The 22,219-nt window shown below is 47.7% G+C and overlaps 2 protein-coding genes across 2 annotated transcripts; one reads left to right on the forward strand and one right to left on the reverse strand.

The window, feature by feature from the left end:
- On the forward strand, window positions 1–2,644 carry RPS19BP1 (ribosomal protein S19 binding protein 1). Its single transcript, XM_069003937.1, has 4 exons — window positions 1–82; window positions 171–311; window positions 755–852; window positions 1,962–2,644. Exons 1-4 carry the CDS (start codon window positions 34–36, stop codon window positions 2,094–2,096), a joined length of 423 nt encoding a protein of 140 aa, XP_068860038.1. The 5' UTR covers window positions 1–33; the 3' UTR covers window positions 2,097–2,644.
- A 7,833-nt stretch (window positions 2,645–10,477) lies between these two features.
- ATF4 (activating transcription factor 4) lies at window positions 10,478–13,317 on the reverse strand. Its single transcript, XM_069002743.1, has 3 exons — window positions 13,121–13,317; window positions 11,956–12,270; window positions 10,478–11,418 (listed from the first exon to the last, which is right to left on the reverse strand). The coding sequence occupies exons 2-3, from the start codon at window positions 12,170–12,172 to the stop codon at window positions 10,568–10,570; spliced, it is 1,068 nt and encodes a 355-aa protein (XP_068858844.1). The 5' UTR covers window positions 12,173–12,270; window positions 13,121–13,317; the 3' UTR covers window positions 10,478–10,567.
- Window positions 13,318–22,219: the final 8,902 nt, after the last annotated feature.

Raw genomic sequence — 22,219 nt, forward strand, 5'->3', positions numbered from 1 at the left:
GTGGGGGCGGCCGGGAGCGGGCGGGGCGCGGTCATGTCGGCAGCGCTGCTGCGCCGCGGCCTGGAGCTGCTGGAGCCGCCGGGTGAGCCCGCGGGGCCGGGGCTGGGCGGGCGGGCGCAGGGTGGCTCCCCGGTACGGCTGCAGTGACTCCGTTCCTCTTCCCGCTGCAGGTCGGGCAAAGGCGCCGCCGGGACTCCAGCGAGGCCGGGCCGGCCCCAGGGCGGCGGGCGCGGCGAGGCGGAGGAAGAGGGCACCGGAGCCCGGCAGGAACAAGGCCACGGTTAAGGGCAGAGTCGTGAAGTCGGCGATAGGTGAGTCTCGACCCCTCCGCATCCCTTGCACCGGGTACCCTTGTGGTGTCCCGCAGCCACGCTGCCGGTCGCTGTATCCATCCCATCCCATCCCATCCCATCCCATCCCATCCCATCTCACCCCATCCCATCCCATCCCATCTCACCGGGTACCCTTGTGGTGTCCCGCAGCCACGCTGCCGGTCGCTGTATCCATCCCATCCCATCCCATCCCATCCCATCCCATCCCATCCCATCCCATCCCATCCCATCCCATCCCATCCCGTTCTCCTGCATGTCCTCTTGGTGTCGCTCACTTTAAACGCAGCCTCATTTGTGGGCGCACCCCTATCCCTGAGCTGTAGCGGTGTCTTTCTCCCGGGGCTTTGCTGATCCTCCTGTGTCTCTCCTTGTGAGCTGCCTGGATGAGCAGCTGATGAGTTTTGTCCCTTTCTGCTTTGCAGAGGAGTACCATAAGAAGAAGCCTGTGAATCACTTGAGAGAAAACCTGCAGTACATGTTGAAGGGACGGGTTGTTGCAGACAAAGCCGTCACAGAACAAGTAAGACTGTAATTTCTGGCAGGCGGGGGGTTGTTTCTACTGAGGAACACAGGTGAATGAATGGGAATCATCCCTGGATCTTCCAAATTTATACCTTGCACAAGAGAGTCAAGTTAAGATTCTGTCTACAAATGGCCTTGAGGAATTCCTGTGTGCACTGGAAAAACAACTTACTAAGCTTTAAACTGTTGTTGATATGTTGCCCCTTATGATGTTCTCTGATACTAGGCAAAAATCACAGAATCATAGAATGGTTTGGGTGGGAAGGGACCTTAAAAGATCATCCAGTTCCAACCACCCTGCCATAGGCAGGGATGCCACACGCCTCATCACGTTCCTCAAATATCCTGGCAGCTGTTGGCTTTTCTTAATTACCAAAGATATTTTGTAGTTTCAGCTGGCAGAGGAGCCCTGGTTCAGACCTCCTCCTTACTCTGTCGATCAAACTGGCCTTCTCTGTAGCTGGAGGCTGATTAACAAGGAACCAGATGTGCTGCTGGCTCATGTAATAGGAATTACTAGCCTCTTAAATGGTGTTTCTCATAACTTGAGAATTTCTTGAGTGGTCTTCCCTAAAAGGTAGTCTCATGCCAGGATTTGAAGAGAGGAATAGCTGACAGTGCTAGAACCTTGGGCTGTTAATATGAGATACAGGCTGTTAACATACATAAATAAATGAAGGTGGTTTAGGCCAGTGTTTCTCAGGCTGGAGATTGTGCCAGGAGGTGACAGTGTATTAGAAAATGCTGAGGGAATTCCACAAACTCTTTGGGTTTTCGGGTTGTGTCATGGGGAGGGGGGGTAAAAAGAAGGCCATAGGTTCAGAAAGTTCTTAATTGAAATCAATGTTTTTATCTCTGTGACAATTATTAGAAAATAGTTTTCATATTTTACTCCAAATAACAAGTTGGTATCTGCTGTTGTCCCAGTGACCTGCTTTGGTTAACATCAGTGGTTTGCCTCTCACTTTTCTTTGGAGGCACTCTGGAAAATAGCAGGGTTCTTGTAGAACAGCAGGGATGCTGCAGGTGAGCTTGAGAATCCCTGTTTTGTGGTTTGGTCTGGATAACAATGACTGTTGTTGTTTTCCAACTTTGTATTGTCTGAAGGTTCTTGCTCAGAACAGAGGTAGGAAGGCCAAGGATCAGCCTCCAGAGAAGACAGAAAAGAAGAAGCCCGAAGGCACTGTGTTTACCGAGGAAGATTTCCGTAAATTTGAGAGGGAATACTTTGGGATACCGTAAACATCATGACGGGGGTTCTTGCAGCTCCAGCCTTTCTGCAGCTTCTCCAGCCTGGCACGCAGGCCTGGGCATTTCCTCGGTGTGTTTGAGATGGCACATGGGGATGTGCCTCTGCCAGAAAGTATCTCCGTGTCGGACTTGCAGAGCAGCTCTGGTCTGGGCAGAGCTTGTTGCTGGGCAGCTAAAGCCACAGAGGCACTCTTGGCTCTGAGCTGTGTTGTCCTTATAATTATCTTCCTGCAGCCAGCATGTCTTGCATTCTTGATGTAGAAGGGTGGACTAAGCCAAATAAAAATCTTTTTCCCCTTCCTCAGGATATAAGGCTCCTGCTACCTGTGTTATTTGGCAGGGAGCATTGAAAGTACTGTATCTGAATGGAGAAATGTTTTGGACCAGCATTAGTAAATCTCTGGAAGGATGCTTTGAAAGACTGTTAAACTTGAGTAACCCTGCAGTTTGGGTTCTTATTACAGCCCCTGTCAGGTCTGTCAGTCATTGCAAAAACTTTTTATATGTCATTTGATTAAATAATTATTGCAGACACTGTCTCTCTTTGCCTTTGTTGTAGTGATTATTATGACAGGTGATGAAGACGAACTGTGTCACTGCTGTGATCCAAGCATTCCTCTCTTTAGGATGACTCAGTTGTGTGAATGGCCTCTCTGATTCATGTTGACACATATATTTAATCATCTCTCTGACATGCTTAGGCCTTCAAAGAGTGCAGGTTGGAATGGAGATGACTCCTCCATTTTGGCTACTCACAGTCTTCCCTCTCTGCAAGGAAGAGCTCTCACATGGAGAAAGTTGTCCTTTGGATGTTTATAGCAGAGTGTCCCACCAAGATTTAGTCATGCCAGGAGGGCACCACTGCTGAGTGTTGCCAGGTCCTGTAGCCAGGAGGCCTTGTGTTGGTGTCAGCATCAAATTAAAATCTGAGCCTGAGCTTGCGGTGCTGGGTTGAAGGGAGGTTGTTTTCTCTCAAAGTTCCCGGCTGTAACAAACAAGGCCCAGCAGGTGGGAGTGTTGTTCCAGAAACTTCCTCACTAAACCACTCCGAATGTGCTGCTGGGGAGCTTCTGGTACTGCTTTTTCCTGCGCCTTACTAAGAAGATGGGAAATGTGTTCCCTTGGGAAAAAAACAGCGAAGGAGAAGGACTAATGCCAAGCTGTGGTTAGGCTCAGGAGGTGATTACAAGGGGCTCGTCTGACCTGAGCAGCAGCTGCTTGATGCCAGCACAGGCAGGAATTCACTTATCCCTTCCCTGCCCTCTGATTATAGTTCCTGGTGCTGTCCTCTTAAGCCTGTGCCTCCTCTGTTGAGTTCTTTTTCCTCTTTTCTGCATGGGAGGAAAGGTTACTTGGATGTATGAGATCCAGACAGGGGAAATAGTGAACATACTGAAGTGTGTGTACTGGAAATTGGGTAATAGCATGTGGGAGGGTATTTCTCATAATAGGATCAAGTTCAATGATCTGTAGCCAAAAGTGGTAAATATAGAACAGTTCAAAGAACAGTTCCCATTTTTTTTAGTTTTTTCTTGCTTCCAAAAAAAAACCCCACAAAAAAACCCCACAAAACAAACCTTTTTAAAAGAATTGAAGCACTATTGTTGGAAAAAATAGTTGAGCAAAATGTGTATTCAGCACGTCTCCCTAAAACTTCTGCTCTGTGTGCCTGCTGCAGTGCATGTAAGCTGGCCTAACACAAGCAACTCTGTGTGGAGCTGTCGTGAGGATAATTAACTGTGTGAAAAAGATGGCTGTGCCACAACTTGGCAGAAAGAAATAGATTTCTGGGGCGTTATTTTGTTTTAAGACTTCATCTTCAGTATTTGGCACTTCCTATGACCCTACAGAGATCCTTCATGTCCTCTCCTGCTCCTCCTCTACCCATTCCTCCTATGTACCCTTGTTTCTGTGGTTGTTCAGCCCCTGGGCCCTTCTCCGGCAGGCTGAGGGAAGCAAAACCTTCCTTCCTTGCTCCAGAAAAGGGCAGGAGGGTAATGTGGTTCACTCTCTTTGTACAAAACGCAGCCTGTTTGTTTGCAAATGTAAGCAAACAGGAAAGCTCTTCTTTCAAAGTTAATGAGGAACTTTAAAGTGGGGCTCAGAGCAGTTCTCCACAAGGATAATAAAACCCAGATCAGAGGAGTTTCAAAGTTGGGTGGCAGCTCTCATTACTGGCTGGAAAGACTATTAGAGCCAACACAAGTAATCAACATACTTCTTGAGGCATTATGTTGTCAAGGAGGGTAAAGCTTCCTGACAGACTGAATGTTGCCATTTGAAACTAAACTTGATTGTACAGTCAACAGTATCCTTAAATAAATTCAACTTTATTTTGTGGGAGGAAGGAAAAAGAAGCAGAGGTGGATGGCGGCTCTAGAGATACCATCTGCAAGGGCAAAGATCTAACACATTCCAGCCTTGGCTTTCCCCCTCTCTGGCAGGGTAGGAGCTCCTAGGAAAGAAGAGTAATGTCACCTGAGTAGTGGGTAGGTAAGGACAGGTGGTGCCCCCTGAGGGGAATATCTTCAAATGAGAGGGCAGAACAGGTATCAACCTGTTGTATGTGCCTGGTGTTAAGCTAAAGCCAGGCACCTTTTCATACTCCCAGCTGTCTGTCTAGCCATGCCCAGAGCATGCCGGCTCCTTGGTGAGCTGAAACCCCAGGAGGTGGCTACCTTGGAGCAACTATCCCTTCCCTGTAAGCGTTCAAGGCCAGGCAGGAAGGGGCTTCAAATAACGTGCTCTAGAGGAAGGTGTCCCTGGCAGGGGGATTGGAATGAGATGATCTTTAAGGTCCCTTCCAACCCAAACCACACTATGACTCCGTGATCTCTGTTCTTTGCAGCCAGACTTCTCTGCCCGATGGAATAGACAAGAAGGGGTTAGGGAAGCAGCAGCTGCCATAGCTGCTTTTCCTAGTTGGCCTCCAACCTGTTTCCCATGCTGGAAGCTGACAGCTGCAGCCCACAACAACCTTTGGACCTGCTGGACAGCATTTCTTTCCTGCGCATCTGCGGGCGGCAGTGCAGGGACGTGTCCCAGCGCTGCCGGGCCAGCGCCGCGTGCTCGCTGAGCTCATCAGGCTGCTGGCTCCCTTCCCAGCTCTGCGACACCAGCTGAGCATCCTGCAGCAGAAAATAGAGGTAGCCGAGCTAGGGAATGGTGAGGGTGCCGTCCTACAGGGCATCTCCACCCACACGCAGCAGGGAGTCAGAATGGGCGGCAGCAGCGGCAGCTTTCATATGAATGCAAATAAAAGCTCTGGGGTGTTATTAGTGTGGTAGAACCTTTCCAGGGAAACTGTTTAGAATAGTTCCCAGATGCTCAGCCTTGAGCTAGCTTAGTGTGAATAAGATTCATCAAGCGTCTTAATGGCCTTTTGCTTCCTTCTTATGTGAATGGAAAGCAAATAAAAGGAAATTTGTTCCAGTGGGTACAAGCTAATGTAAGCCCATACAGCCTCTGCTGTACCAGCAAGCCTCCACATCCTTACCACAGAAAGCAACAACAGCTACTAACAGCACTATGTGTGTACCAGGGAGGGGAGGACTGAAAACATGTTTGTTCAGGACACCAACTTCTTGCCTCTGAAATGACATAGCAGTAACAAACCTGGATGCCAACGAACTTGTTCTGGTAAATGAGATTGAAAACACTGAAAAGGCTATAGGGGAAAATCAAGGGGTGGGGAAGAGTCCTAAAAACCTTAGCCAATCTTACCCTCTGAGGTTTTTTTCATGACGGCCTTACATTTCAGTCTTGCCGATGATCAACACAGCATCAGCACTTACAGGCTCCTGAACACCTCAGGAAGGGGAGTGGTTATTGTAAAAAGGGTGCACAGCAGCAGGGCCCTGAATAACTCAGAAAAGTTACAGCAAAAGGAAGTTTCTCATTTTGAGACATGAAGACCCATCAATTCAAGCCGAAATGAGGAGTGTGAAAGAAGGCAGGCTGCCTACCGTCTGCTTACAGCTCAAAACGTGGAACTCCAGCCAAGGCAGGCTGAAGGGCTGGTAGGTTGGAGCAGGATTAAAGGTTTTCATGTCTATCTATAGTTATGTTAAATAGGATTAACAGAGCCAGCCACTAACTGGTGGGGGCAGGGGACATAAAAATCATGAAGGTTGCTCTGCAGCTGTCTACAGGGTTACAAGCACCTTTTTCTGAAGGAATAAGCTGTTGGCAGGGTTAAGCAGTACTGTAGCCAAGCTGGTCTGTCCTGAGCTGCACTGTTTGCATGCCAGCAAGATCATTTATCTCCTTTAATGGGACGCAAAGACCAGGGCTCTTTCTCCACCTTCCCGCACACTGCAATGGAGATGTAGAGGAGTTTCAGCACTGGGAGATTCTCTGCCCTATATAAATTAAGCTGATGCATCTGCTGCGCCTGGAACTTGCTCCTGCCATTCCTTAAAAGGGTGTGTGCGTGCAAAAGAGAGGAAGAGAGCAGCTGAAGGAGAAATGAGAGGTGGCTGGCCATCACTTGGAGGACATGCACCTCTGTAATAGGGAAATTGGAGCTTGTGGGTGCAGCCAGCTTCCTTCATTCAGTGACTTCATTCACTTATGACACTGCATGAGCGCACCGAAAATAATGCAAAGGCAGCATACCTGGGATAGTTGAGCAGCTAAAACAGTATTGCCTAGGTCAGGGGACTGAATTCCTCTGTTAATTCTCAGGGCTTGAAACATTTCAATGGGAAAGTCAGCAAAGGCGAACACTTCTGGCCCAGCAAGGGATGCTCATGGTAAGACCCCGAGATGTCCTTTGCACTGGAAATGAAGTGTAACAGGACTTTATGTGCAGGACTGCATGGCAAGGCTGTGAATACAGCAGGACAGAGGAAGGTAGGATATCCCCAGAAGCTACTTGGACCATACTGAGAAGAAATTAGTATGCCCAAGATGGAAATTATGCCCATAGGAAGGACAATAGAGAACCTGTTTTTTTCTGAAGGCCTAAGTCTATGGGAAGATAAAGAAAACTGGTATTCTTCTGGCCAAAAATGTATAGATTTCCCACCCCCCAAAAAAGGCTATGAATGGACTACCACTGTGTGAAACTCCTTCCATCAGAATCAGCCACATTTTCTTTCTATAGTCCAGCTCGGGAGCACTGGAGGAGCATTCATCTCCCAAAGGACAGCCTGTCCTTGCAGCTATTTCTGGGCTTTCTGCCAGGGCAAAAGCTATTTGAAAGATTTTATCATCATTCTTTCTTCATTCCCCAGCACTGCAGCTGTGGATTTATTTTTGTAAGCGTGCTGCAAAGGTGCATCTGATTCTCCACACAGGCATGTGAAGAAGTTGTCAGCAGTGATGGTTTCCCCTTTTCATTTTGAAAGAGAAGGGCATGCACCTGGGTCTGTCTAAAGGCAGGGTGAAGAGGAAGGCAGTTATAAATATTGTGGTAACAGCAGAAACAAGCTTGTGAGAAGAGGCTTTGCAAGCAGTGAACTGCAAGAGGTTGTTTGGTTATGTGGGGGAACATTGGACTCCTATTTACCATGAAGCACAAAATTGGCTGAGGGATAGGAGCCTGAGGGTCATGCACACTGTGTGTGTGAAGTCTACTTCACTGCCCTTAATTCAGAGGAGAAATAACTGAGGCAGAAATCCCATCAGCCGTGCCAACTTCAGATTTAAATAGCTGTTATATAATGCAGATTGGGGGAATTCTGCTGTTTCCAAGGATGTAGAAGAACTAGGCTCCTCTGGCAGTAGGTAAAGCCTGCATTTCATGCACTACAATCTAATTCTGGACATGGCATCATGCTCTATGCAAGCTGCAAGGATTCAGTGGAAGAACATTTGTTCTGTGAGGCTGTGCAAAAAAGGAGAGAGCTCCTGCAGTTTGCAAAATGTAAAATCAGTTACTAGGCAGGAGACTATCAGACTTTTTACCCTTGTAGGCTGGAGTTTGTGACGCTGTCTTGGGTGTTCCTTGGCTCCTGCTGCAGGTTGGACAAGCTGCTGGGCTGCAGAGTGGTGTGATGCTTGCTGTGCCTAACTGAAGCCTGGAGGAAAAGTCTAGATAAAAAATGCAGCGAAGAGTCAGCCCTGATCTCCAGCCCCTGTATAATCTTAACTAAGTTACTAAGTATGGAAACACGGCGTCATTTCAGCAGGCGTTGCATGAGATTGCCATATGGGCTGTCTCTGCAAAGCCACAAGCTCGGGGCCTCGGCAAGCACTGAGTGCTGACTGCTCTTTAAGAGGGCAGGTTTCTGATTCTCCTACAAGGTGTTCTGTAAAGCACACACAGGGCTGCAGAGAGCAAAGCAGCATGGATGCATCACGCATTCCTTCTCGCCTGCTCCAGCTCTGATCTTCCTTCCCTGGAGTGAGTGTAATTTGGTAAATTGGACCTGCATACTCTCTGCAGGGTTGTAGAAACCAGAATCATGTACTTACTGGCCAGCTCAGACACTGTCTCATCTGCCTGCAGAGCATGGACACGAAGAAAAATGTTTTAGCCACGAGTGGCCCACAGACAACCCTGCCATGGGGTGGGGAGGGTATAAATGTGCTGACAATGTTTCCAGGCTTTGGGAGAACTGAGTAAGGGCAGCAAAACACACGTGCTGCTTGCTCCCTCAGCCCTGGCTGCTGCCAGGTGTAAGCAGAAATTGCTATGGCTCTAAGGGAAGAGGAGGTGGTTGCCCTGTGGTGGGAAAGGGGGATCAGTATGAGGAGTGAAGGGTTTTCCACTGCACAAGGAAGCCACCAGCTCATAGACTCATAGCAGCTACTGTGTTTTCTGTGGCTCAACTGAGACCAAGCAAAATGTCACCTCAGGTGTAGATTTGACCGAGATCTTGGGGCTTTTCTGCCTCTAATTATCCCCATCCCCAACCTGGCTGGTGCAGCTGATTTGCAGGAAACCTATTACATCGGTCTACCTCCTAAACCACAAGAGTCCCTTGTCCCTGCTTGCTGCCTCCAGTTTGCAGTGCATCCCATTCATACAGTACATGGTCACCAGTGCCCTTACCCAGGAGGTTTGAGACTACTCACACCCCCTGTCTCATGAAACCAAGGGGAGGGCCTTAGTTATCCACCCCACCCTCAGTGTGGCATGAGCCCTAACTCCCGACAAGGAGCCTTCTTGCTGTAATTTAAATGGCATCCAGCCAGCCAGGCACAGCTGTAGGCACAGAGAGGTGCCACTGAGGGCCTGGCCAACTCAGCCCTCCATGGCAGCAACTGGCTCCTGCTGCCAACAGCCACCTCTGCCATCCATCCGCTGGAGTAGCCTTCACACACCAGGTCACCCCACACAGCTGTTATCCCACATCAGGTAATGGTTTGGGCAAGGAGCAGGGATGGAGGACTGTAGTCCTAACTTGAGAGCATAAGGAGCTGAAATGTCAAGCTGCAAGTGGAGAAACCTTTCTTGAAGGTTCCTTTAAGAACCTTTTCCCTCTCCACTCCAGCACTGGCTGGAGCCCTGATGCCACCGCACTGCATGTGTGTGGCAGCCAGGCTGGGATGTCCAGGCACCTGAGCTCAGCCGCTCAGGGAGCCATGCTAGTGTGAGAAGGAATCAACTCCTTGGAAAGGACACGCATGTCCAAATGCCAAAGGAATTAAGTGCTGTTAGATGGGTATAGCAGTGGCAAAAAAAAAAAAAAATTGGAGCACATATTGATGCCTGTAGCCTTGGTAGAAGAAAGTCAAATTTGTATTTAGAGCTTAAAATTTGACTCATTAGTGGCTGGCTGAAGAAGCCAAGACTTTCACACTTGGGTACAGGAATGTGACCCATCAGTAAAAGCACTACAGTAACCCCACCCCTCTGGCCCAGTTCACACCAGTCTGACAGCTCCTGCTCATGGTTTGGGCACTTGGAAGACCCACAGGCATATGAGGAACCCAAGTGCAGTTAACAGTGGTGCTTGCTCCGGGCTTGTCTCCTAGCCAAGCTGCCCATTTCTTTCACCAGTGTTCCCAACTTTGTTTTTTTGTCCCAGGACCCCCTCCCTCCCTTCAGAGACAATGTTTAAGTCTGAAAATAAAAAAATCTCCCACCGCATTACTGACCTTTTGTCTTCCATCAACTCTCCAACCTCAATTGTTTCAGTGGGCTTACAAATTAGCTGAAAACCCTGAGGCACCTCAGTGTGATCCCCTCTCACTTTAGAACACATGTAAATTACAGAGCAGGACTTGTCAACTCAGACACTTTATACAGAACGCTCCAGTTCAAAGCACTTTGGGCACTTGCAGTGCATTCACCACCCACAAGCAGCACCAGTGTCACACTACACTCTCTGGACACACACCACCTTGTCGTGCTTGGACTTACACCCACATGTGGTTCAGGCCGTGCTGGTTTTACAGGTACCACTCATCACACACCATCATTGCACATTTACTACAAAATTATTTATTAGACAGCAATACACAGCTTTAGCAGGAAGCTTATATACATGCACACAACGCTGCTGACTACCCTACTCAGGGACTCTAGTTCTCTTGCCCTTGGCCTTGCGGACCTCTTCTATCAGATCTTTTAAGTACTGAATTTCCTTACTAAGGGAATCTGCTTTTTCCTTCAGGGCCTGGTTCTTCTGCTCCAGCTCTCTGCATTCCCCAGACAGTGCCTCCTGTTCCGCCCTCTTCTTCTGCCGGTAACGCGTGGCAGCTGTCTTATTCTGCTCCATCTTTTTTAGTTTCTTATCTATTTTCTTTTCTCCTTTCATCTTTGCTGACACTACCACCTTCTCTGCAGGGTGATCGTATGGTTTGGACCGCACAGAGCCACAGGTGGCATCTGCAGGGAACTGGTTGCCATTGGGGGATCCAACTGAATTGGTGGGGCTGTGTTGGGGGGTTCCCAGGTAGGAGTCCGGGCTCATGCATATTCCACTATCATCAGAGTGGTTCTCCTCCTCTTTCTCAGACTTGGTGATCACCACCACAACAGTGGGGCACTCCCGCTTTCTTTCTCCTTCCAGAACATCCACTTCACTACCTAGCTCTAAACTAAATGAGTGGTCTGGAGTGGAAGTCAGAGACCCTGGGGAGAGGGGAAAAGACCAAAGGGAAGCCAATGGGGCCATTGAATCAGCTCCAACTGGGGATTCGGGGACATGGGTGATTACATTATTTATCAGTGGAAGTTCTTTGTTGTGAAATTCCTGGATGGGAGCGTTAAATAGATCACACGTGTCTTCCAACGTGGCCATCAGCTCGTCTGGTGAGACGGTGGCTTCCAGATGTTCCATACCTAACAGGGCATCAAAATCAAATTCCTTCAGATCCATCTTCTCCACCATCCACTCCATGCCAGAGAAGGCATCCTCTGCACAATAAAAAAAATAAACTGCCGTTTCAGTATGATGCCATAAAGAAAAGGCATCAAGTAAACCACCACTTAACCCAACTCAACCTTTTGAAAATAATCTAGCAGTTCATCACTTTCCTCTTTCATGTATTAGCACAAAAAGAGTAAATTTTAAGGAAAAAATACTTTTTCACTGAGCTCCTAAAAACTGCAGGATACAATGTAAGCAGCCATTGAGACATTCCAACCCTCTTACTTTAAGACCAGAAGAATCCAGGAGCATTGGCAACGTACAATCATGCTTCCTTACTGTTACCTCTGCCAAAACACAGTACCATTGGCAGCTCTTTGTTACTGCAAGGCCAACACAAGTGGCACTTTACCATAACCAGCAACTATGTGTTGTGTAAGCAGCATAGTACACATGCTTTCCAAGTGGAGGTAACACGTAAGATTGCCTTCAGATTTATGAAAAGCTAGCAATTTATTTTCAACTGGAATGTTACTGAGGTACTACATAATTGATGCCCTTTACAGAAATAAGTAATACCTTACCCTGGCTGCTATCTATGGTGTTGCCTAAACTGTCCACAGCAAGCCAATTGGAGGAGACTGCCTTAGCCTTGTCGCTGGAGAACCCATGCGAACTGAGGGGCTCGGCCACCTCCAGGTAGTCATCTAGGAGTCCCAGACTTTCCTCAGCCACCGAACACGGCTGGCTGAAGGGGGATACTGAATCCCCCAACAGCATCTCGTTGTTCAAGCAGCTCATTTTCGTCAGCTTTTAACGCTTTGACGTCGAAGGATGTAGATAAGCACAGGGTCTTTTCGTCGACTACAGCAATGCTGCTGTGCAGTGCCGTGAAAAACCTGCAAACAGAACTTAAACTCATCAGCATCTGATCTGAGCAGCATAATAACCTTTTAAAGCAACGGCCCCTCAGGAAGTATGACAGAACTTTACAGATTATCTCACTTCTTTATTTCTGTGCTGCTGCCCGTCCCCCGCCTCCCTCAGGCCCGGGCAGGGCCGGCCCCGCCCACCCGCCGCCATTTGGCAGTCCCGCCGCCATTTTGTGTCCTGCCACGTTTCCACCGCGGCTCCAGCACCACACAGGGAGGGCTGTGCGCCCGATGGCCAGGGCAAACTTAACGCTGTGCTACTGCATTATTTAGCACTGGTATTGCTGCCACATTAGTAACAACGCCCGTTCATCTATCCGTGATTATACCATGTGGTCCCTATACGCAAAACCCTAAAACCTCTAATGCCCCATTTTCCCGTCAGTACACCAGCACTTCCCCTCGCGCGGGCAAAGAAACCCTCCCTAGGAATGTTTCTTTACTCCCATGAAAATCCAAAGGAAAAAAAATTAAATAATAAAATCCTAGGTTTTTCCAAATCAATGTTTCTCGAATTACAGAAAATACAGACGTTCCTCGTAAATGCTTTTGAAAAGGCATTTCCTGCTACTTCTGACACTCGCCGCACCCGAAGATACCGAGCCGTACAAGGATCTCCCCACCTCTCTACCATTTCGGCTTAACTAGTTTCTTTATATATTATTTTGTGTAACTAGGCATCTCACCCCGCTCCCCGTAAGATACCAGTTACCACCACGCGCGATAAACCCATCCCAAAAGCCCATTTAAAGAGAGTAACAGAACGCCTTTTAATACACAAGAGAGGAAGCAGGGGTCCCTCACACACGATACTTACGCCATGGTTGCAGATGCCGGGGATGTGCTGAGGCCGCCGCCGCTGCTGCTGCGCCTGCTGCACTGGCCAATGCCGCCGCTGGCCCTGCCGCCTTAAAGAGCCATGGCGGCCGGGGGAGGGGGGCTGCTCGTATCCGCGCCGCGCGGGAGGTGCTGCGCACACTGACACGGACAATGACACAAGTTCAGCTCCCGGCAACAGGAAACAATGAGGTGGCAGCGCCGGCGCGCTGCCTTTATATCTGCTGCGAGCTACCAAACACGGTGCGGACGTGAGGTATCCTTCCGCCAAGCGTCAGCTGCCTGTCACCAGCCCCTACCGGCCTGTCGCCTGCCTTTCTGCGCTTCTCTCTTACCGTTCTGCTACGAGTTAAGCACAGGAGCCGCCGACAAGACACCGCGGCTCCACGCCGGGGCTGTCACCGAGGGACTATATGATGTATACATGCGCGCCCACCGCTCCCCCCGTCGGGCGCGGCCGTGCCACGTGACCGGCGGTACTGAGGGCGCTGCCCCCGCCCCCCCCGCGGGGAGCGTTGGGGGAAATTTCGCCCGCCAACAAAGACGCGAAACTCGCGAGGAAGACGTCACGCACTCGCCACGTGGGAAGGGAGGCGCTCATTGGCTACGGGCGAGTCGTTCACGTTCCCCGTGAGCTGTCATTGGCCAGGGCCCGGAGGAGACCAATGCTGAGGGGAAGGGTGGGAGGGAGGAGAAGAAGGAGAAGGGGTAGGGAAATGGCGGCTGGACGGGGGAGGGAAGGCGGGAGCGGGTCGAGAAGGAGCAGCCGGGCAGGGAAATGGTGCCCGCCCCCGGCAGCTCTGTGTTTTCCCTGACATGCCCCTCTCGAAGCAGTGTGTACTCCCCACTTTGATTTCCAACGGCCCCTTTTGTTCCCCACACAAAGCCCCGCTGAGCTCGGGCGGGGGCTGGCATGGCGCCCCTGAGGCGGCGGCAGCCCGCCTTGGCCTCCTGCTCCCTTAGATAACCCGCTGCTTTCCAGCCCTGCCCGCCCCACACATGCAGCGCGGAGATTACGGGCTCTCCGGGGCTCTGTGTGTGCGGGCAGGAGGGCGTCTGCCCGCAGCCTGCCGGCCTCACAGCGGCCACGGCGCCGCACGGCCGCACAGAGGCTTCTGAGGAGCCCGGCTGTAGAGCCGGGCAGCCGGGAGCATCAGTCTAACTAGTGCCTTCAACCCACGCAAGGGCTGAAAATGAAGTTGGTTATTCCACAGCTGAGGAATGAGAATGTCCTCTCCTGCCATGCAGTTTCATGCTGATGCAGTTGCTTCTCTGTTCTCTGTGCAGATATCATTCGACTGGTGGGAGCATTAATGGATCACCTATAGAGCTTTGCGGCCATAAAGAGCAGTGTCACCTTGGATAGCTTTCCAAGTGCGGTTTCGCGTTTTATCTGATCCAACTCAACTTGCTTCTAGGAAAGAAGTCAGACCTCTTCCCCCACCCTGTTCCTGCTAAACAGTTCCACCAGCTGGCCTGGCCCCCACTGAGACAGCTCACAGCCAGAAACTCACGTGGGTCAACAGTTTTCCGCTGGCTTCAGTTCCTTCACCATCATTTCAGTTTGGTCACACAAGCACTGGACAGCTCCGGTGAGCTCGGAGTTTCGATACCTGTGTCCTCCCTCACTGTGTCAGAGTTATCCAGCTTCAGAAGGTTGATTTTCCACATTGCCAGCCTCACAGCACCATCAGCTCTGAGAGCTGTGGTGGAACCTTGCTTATTCGAACATCATCATCCTGCAGCTCAACTTGCTCTCAGCTACTTGTGCAAAAGGCTCCACTGTTTTGCAGTTCAGGCCTCAGTCGTATTTGTGTAAAACCATAGCCTTCACCACATTTGCTCAGGTCTAACTGCCTGGAATGTCTTAAACAACTTGACTGATAAATTGTGAGGATGAGGTGTGACCCAATTTCTGCTTTTAGCAGTCTGGTCTTAGCTACAAAGCAGAGTATGTTACTTCACATCTGTAACATGAACACTGGCTGCTGAATTAAAAAGGGAAATTTTCCTTCCATGTTGGTTTGTTGCTATTTTATTTTTGTTGGTATTGGTTTTCTCTTTCTTTCTTTCTTTTCTTTCTTTCTTTCTTTCTTTCTTTCTTTCTTTCTTTCTTTCATAGCACGGAATTTGAAATGACTCATTAAAATAGAGGAGGCACAGAAAAATGTCCTCCACCTCCGATGCCAAAAAAAGTAGCAGTTGAGCAGTCTGAGATAACTGTTCTGATAAATACTACAGAGGAGGCAGATCTAGCTTCAAAGGACAATTGAGAGGATGCAGCGGGTTTTAAAGAAGCCAAGTGGGTGATTGGCTGTGTGGATGGGTGGACAGCACTTCCATGTCCTCACTGGCTAAGGGAGAGCTCTCACATCCACTGCTGTGCCTGCTTTTCCCCTCCTTTAAGTGAAAAGAAAAGGGCAATTGTATGACCATAATAGCAGCTAAATAAACAGAAATGCACCCAATATGTGTACACCCAACCCTTCCTCATGGAAAGATAATTATAGATTTCTCTGAAAGGACTCTGGGAATGTGTGCGCAAGAATCACGTAAGCAAAAATGAAGTATGCAATGAGGAACTGAACCCAGATCTGCCTGTTTCCTAGCTGCCTGCTTTCCCTTTTGTGTGTGAATGGAGGTGGAAATTTGTCTGTATTACGACTCCCAGACAGATTTTCTGTAACAATCTCCAATCCAGAACATGAAATCAAGTAACCAGAAGCCAGCCATTAAGAGAAAGGCATATTTTTCCCTGTTTCCTGCAGGACTGCAGAATAACTGTTGTTAAATCATTTCATGAACTACAACCCCAGTTCCTTCATAAATTATCTTTCTTCTTTTGGAGATATTATGTCAGAGATGTCTCCACTGTGGCTAGAGTTTTTGACCAAGGTGGAAGACAGTTCTTTAAGCACAAATAACAATTTTTGGGAATTTTTGTACAAAAAAAAAATTACAAGTCTTTTCTAAGCAGAGGACTACTAGCTACTCTCTACTAACTCAAAAGTGTCTAAAAAAGAATTCTTTTCCAATATTACATAATATATTTGTGGCTCAGAGACTGAGCAGCTCTGAAGAAAATTTAATTTACAGCACAAAAAGGTGGCTTCTGAGGGAACACCAATTTGTGGGCATGGTGAGTGACATCCTGCTGTCACGTTAACAGCTTTATCACCGTGGATGTTGTTTTCCTGCCCTGGATACCTCGGCAAAGGGAGCTCCTGGGATCAGTAAGATCCATCCTGACACAGAAGCGAGGGGCCAGCTGCAGGAGAAAGGAGCTGCTCTTCCAGAGCTCGCTGCAGGATAGAGGCCAAAGGCCTGGCTGGGAAGCTGTGAAGTGCCCTGATAAATCCAGCACTGCAGAGAGCCACCTCCAGCCAAACAGCATCACCAGGAGGTGGAAAACTAATACTCCTCCACTCACCCTCCCCCTTCCTTAAGATGGAAAGTCAAGATATGTGCTTTAATAATTTCTTTCTTTTTTTTTTTCTTTTCAAAGTAAACATTGCAAAGGAAAAGAGGTTTTCTTTTTCCACCAGCAAGAATACAGGAGACAAACATGCTGAATGCTCTTAGTAAGCACACCAAAGACCGTGAGGACGTAAATGTTTCCATAGTAACATCCCCTCACACAGTCTAGACCGGCTGCATAGGATGCTCTCAGGGACTGTCAGTGGCAGGAAAACTCGTGGGCCTCTGTAGCAGGGGAGAAAGGAGGGTGGGAGGAGTGGGTATTGCTGGGGCCAGGAGGGGAACCAGCAAAAGTAACGGAGATGTTTGCTCTTCTCTGGAGTGCTGGGAAAAGGGGAAAGGTCAGGGGGAAGATGGGCTGACGCTGCATTGGGAGAGTGCATGATGGCCATGGTGGCACTGGGCAGGCGGCTTTGGGCCCCCACTGAGCCTCAGTGCCCCCAAGAAAAAGCAGATGGGCTTTCTGCTGGCCCTGGGCTCTGCTGGGGTGGCTGGGGAGGAGGGAGCATTGCCTGCCGTGCAGAAGGGTGAGTGTGAGGGCAAGTCCCCAAGGGGATTCTTGTGAGGGATAACTTGAGTCCTTTGAACCTTCCATCAGGAGGGACAGGAAGTCTTACCCTGCACTTCAATGAATAAAGCATGTCCAGAGACCAGCAGGATTTTTTCCTGGAGACAGTGCTGAGGAAAACACAAGGGAGGAATGAGGTAAAGCAGAGACATTTTGAGCAATTTTGAGGGAGAATTACCTACAACCTGTATGGCACACACTAATTCACAGTGCTTGCTTGCTTCTCTCACATGGTATAAACAGATATCTGAAAGAAGTTTTCTGTGAGATTCTCATTGTAAGCTCTTTAGGGATTGCTTTATAGATGTTCTATTTTAAAACTAGATTGAAAAGCAAATATATATGATTAAAGATCAGGCTGGGATGTATTAGCATCCATCTTTTATTACATACAAACAGAAAGTAAGTTATACATATGCTCTGCCTCGTTTGTTTTGGACTAGTACACCAAATGGAATCTCTAATAAATCATTCATTACTTACCCACCCCCTCACTGTCTTCTGTTTCCATCCTGCTATGTAAATATCCCTGACATTAGAAATGAGACTAATAAAAAAGAGGATTAAATCTGCAATTTACATTTGCAGCTTCCACTTCAATTATTTCAGACAGTTATGGAAACAACCCTGGTTGTCCACCTACATTTTTCTTACTGAACAAATGTGGGCATGCCAAGCACATGCTGATAGCTCACAAAATATGTCTCCAGAGGCTTAGTTACTCAGAATCAGCCAGGCTGTGGCCAGCTGCCACAAGTAAAAGCATCGTGCAAGTCTGGTAAGAGGGAGGTGAGCTGTAACTTGCCCAAGCATGATTTTCCTAAGCAAAGCTACAACTGGCTGAAAATGATGTTTAGCAAAAAATATGTGTGAAGGAGGGAGAGGAAGGGGTGCTGACTTTTGTTCAGACCACTGGGGGATATTTTTAGTTGTCTCATTGTCCAGCCTTGTTTTATTAGGAATAATCCTTCATGTTCATTAGCACATGTGGGCTCAGTTTAGGACAGAAACAAAAGCCTTCCAGTTATCCAAGCAATAAAAGAACAGAAGTGTATTTCATGTCAGCTATTGTTCTTCATGGGCCTGTAGTTTATGTGATCCCCCTGCAGACTGTGTGCTCCTTGTGTATCAAAATGTAACCTGTACCTTACCAGCATCTGCTGGCATCACATGTGCCAGGTGTCTTGTGCCATTCTGTGCAAAAGGATGAGGAGGAGAGTGACAATGCACACTGCTTCTTTTTAGCAGTGTGAAGTTAGCAAGAGCTGAGGCCTGACAAGTAGGCACGGATTATGAGACTGCAGCATCTCAGCCCAGACACCGGTGGGTAACAGCCCATCATCATCACTTCAGTGGACCTCTCTTTCAGTGTCTCAGTGCCCCTTAGACCAGTCAGCATGAGGACCCCTTGCTGTAGCAGCCCAGCAGCAATTCCACTGCACTCCTGAACCTGGCTCCTAAACAATTGGCTTTGGCCAAAGAGGTGGGAAGGTTGGTTGACCTTATTTCAGCCTCTCTGTTCAGTGAGGGGGGTGCACAGTGAAAGGGTAATACCAGACTGTGCTCTGTATTTGTTTCTCACTTCATGTCACTTCAGAGTGTTTTGATGAGGCCAGGATGAGAGACTGTGCACAGGTGTACCCTATGAGTGAAATAAAACAGAGTTCTAGGGATCTTTTGGGCATGTGTGAGATCTCTGATTCTGGTGCTGGCAGGCAGCTTCAGCAAGAACACTGACACAACAAGTAGTTCAGATAAAGCTCTGAAACTCATTTGAGGATAAGTCACTGTTGAGGCTGTAGCTGCCCAGTCCCTGGGGAGGAACGCTGCAGCCATTATTCAGTAATAATTTTCCACTCTCCATAGGCAGCAACTGCTCAGTGATCTACCAGCAGACTTTGTACTGTTTTAATATCTACTTGTTTACAAAGAAGGAAATAAAAATTCCTGGTGGATACTGACGTAATTGTCATACCATTGAGTTTATAGCTTTTTCCTGAGGAATGTCATTTTCCCTCCTAAGGTCTCTGTGTTTGGGGATTTGGCAAATTATGTCAGAAAGAAGATTATTTCAGAAGACTTTGAGCCTGTTCTGCTCCCTGCACTTGTACATGGACTGACAGGTGGCCCCAGCAGAGCCTCCTCAGGTGTGTTACAGGTGGACTGGCCATGGGCAGGCTGGATAATAGTCCCCAAAGAAGACTTTGCAGCCAAAGTATCATATTGAGTAGGTGCTATGGCTTCTCAACCCACCCGCCCTCTTACTGCCATTGCCATGGTGCTTGGTGAGGGAGGTTTGCAGTTCTCTTAACAGGAGGAGGTTTCTGTGCTTGACTGCTGAGAGAACTGGCCTGAGACTAAACCCAGCTCTGTCAGGAGCCAGCCACAGCAGCCCAGCCCTGTTGGGAAGGTACAGCTGGCCTGCTCTTTTGGCATTCAGAGGGTGAGACTTTGTTGAGGCCTTGTCCTGGCTTCAAGAAGAGACATCTCCTCTGGGTCTGAGGCAGTGCTGGTGCTAGTCAGGAAGGTAACATTTGAGCCATTCACCTCAGTCATGCAGTCTCAGTAAGGCACATTTGGATGCTGAGCACTTACCAGAAATACAGGTCTCCTATAGGCAGGGCAAGCTCACAAAAGCATAAGTCTGTCCCAGGGCACAAAGCTTGGGAGTCACCAGTCTGCTGATGACACCAAACATCCTCCTTTGCAGTGCAGAGTGATGGACTGAAGATGCATCATTCTTTATTCATTTTCTTGTTTTACATAGAAAAAGAAAAAACCCTACAAAATAAAATTTAAAAAAAAATCAAGAGGAGAAAGGTTCCTAACCCAAAACACAAGCTCATTGCTCCTTGTTCAAGAAAAGGCTGGATGCTTTCTATTACTGTCTCTCTCATGGCCACAGGTAGTGATTCAGAAAAGAGAAGGTTTGTGCCTTGGTCACGTCCTTGCCTCAGCAAAAACCACCTACCCTGTGAATGCCAGGGAGCTGAGCCCCTGCCAGTGTGCTCTCTAACAAGCACCGTGGGAGCTGCAGCTCTGCAGCCCCTGGAACTGCTGTGCCTTGTACTGCCTTGTCTCGAGCGCACCTCAGGCCCTCTGAGAGTGCCTCGCTGCTGCTGCAAACAAGCAGCAGCTGAACATGATTCACATCTTATTATCCATGTAAGTGGTAGTACTTACTGTCTCCAAGGCCCCCTGTGCTAAATAAATTCAAGAATCTGAAGGCAAAAATGTCATTCTGCAATACTGCTTCCAGGAACAATTGCTTCTTGCCCTTCAAGGGAGGTAAGGAGCCTGCCAGGGCACTACGAGTTTTGAAGTAATGCCTGTTGTGGGAAAGAGCCTACACAGTCCATCATTTGCCATCTATGCCCTCGTGTCTCTTGCTTCTGAGGTGTGCAATGCTTTGCAATGCTAAGCAGAATGAGACAAGAGGGTTGTACAGGACCAGGATCATTGTAGTGGGATGTCTTATGTGACAGTATCGCCCTTGTGCTTTTGTAGAACAGTGACAATTCTGCCACAGAGAGAGGAAGGGGAAGGGTGGAATTGCACTGAAACCAGGGAATTGTTGCCTTACAAAAGAAATCCTAAACAAAATCAAATACACAAGTAAGAAACTTTTGCCTATTATTTGTATGGAAAAGGCTTTTCATGAAGAATGTGGTTAGAATTTATATATATATATCTATATTTCCCCTGAGAAGCTCAGCACTGAGTGTTAATAGACAGATCAAAGAGCTACTTAGCCACAGGAGCCAGGGAAATTGAACCAGGGCACAAAATAAAAATCAATCTTTTACTGTGTTTAATGTGATTTTGTTCAGAACTGACTTCTGCATGAGTACTTAGGAAAGCTTAAAATCATGAGAAGTTTGAGTTCCTTGAGCCAAACTCTGTGTCCCGCTCTCTTTGCTGTTTGTAAAATGACAAGAACATTTCCTGTCTACAGAATGATTTCAGATCTTCCCTGCCTTACCCACTGATCTTACCACCCTCTTTTGCCTTACTGTTTGCAAGATTATTCCACAGGATCACATACTGTAAAGAAAGGACTAATAGCCTGCTCACCACCACATTTCTGGGTCCTTGACATGTGAATAATGCTGTCCTTCTCAGAGTATGCTAGTAAAAATGTTATCCTTGATTGTGTAGGGGACACATTGTTAAATAAGAGCTATTCTAAGAAGGTGTTGAATCTTACCAAAAAAAAAAAAAAGAGAGAGAAAGGAAAAAAAAAACCAACAAAGTGGGAGGATATTCTTTTAATCCCTCAGATCATAAACTCAGATAGTAACTCAACCTGACAAGGATAAAAAAGATAAAATCCAGATATCTCAAACAGTTTCCCAAATGTCTAGACCACAGCAGTTCTCCTAGGGCTGGAAGCCAATACTGGGTTTCACTGGTAGGAGGTAGAATCTCCCATTTCTTGCTTGCTGCATCTGTGGGCAAAGCCCAGCATTTCAACATCCAGTCTGATTCAGTGAGCCATGCTGGAGCCATTGAATAGTCCAGGTAGTGAGCAAGCATATTTTATCTTATCTGGAAGAGAAATTCCTCGTTTGGAAGAGGCCTCTCTTTTCTTCTGTGAAACTAAAATTTGGAAGATGCTCTTTATTTTTTTTCTGTGAGACTAAATTTAAAAAGCAGCATCTGTCTGCAGCTTTTCTGAAGATTAGAATATTAAAATAAACCTTAACAACCATGGATGCAATTAAGTATTTGGGAAGAAAAAAAGAAACATTAATAATGCAGTTCAACAGTAGCATGATAATCTCAAATTTGGGTTTCAGTCATCCTTTCTTCCCCAGTTTAAGATTAGCTACAAAATAGGCTAGAATTTATGTATTTATTTTTAAAATTAAGAGATGCAAAAATAAATAAGTAAAATGTAAACTCAGCTACATTAATATGCAGGATAGGACTGTGGTTATATAACAAAGCGGGCTTTTGCTTTTTCCAAAATTCACTTTCCTCCTAAGCTGTTTGTTCCTTAGGCTAAGAACAAAAGAGGTTCTGAGTCTTTGC

Source organism: Aphelocoma coerulescens, chromosome 1A (genome assembly GCF_041296385.1).
Source record: "Aphelocoma coerulescens isolate FSJ_1873_10779 chromosome 1A, UR_Acoe_1.0, whole genome shotgun sequence".
Classification (NCBI taxonomy): domain Eukaryota; kingdom Metazoa; phylum Chordata; class Aves; order Passeriformes; family Corvidae; genus Aphelocoma; species Aphelocoma coerulescens.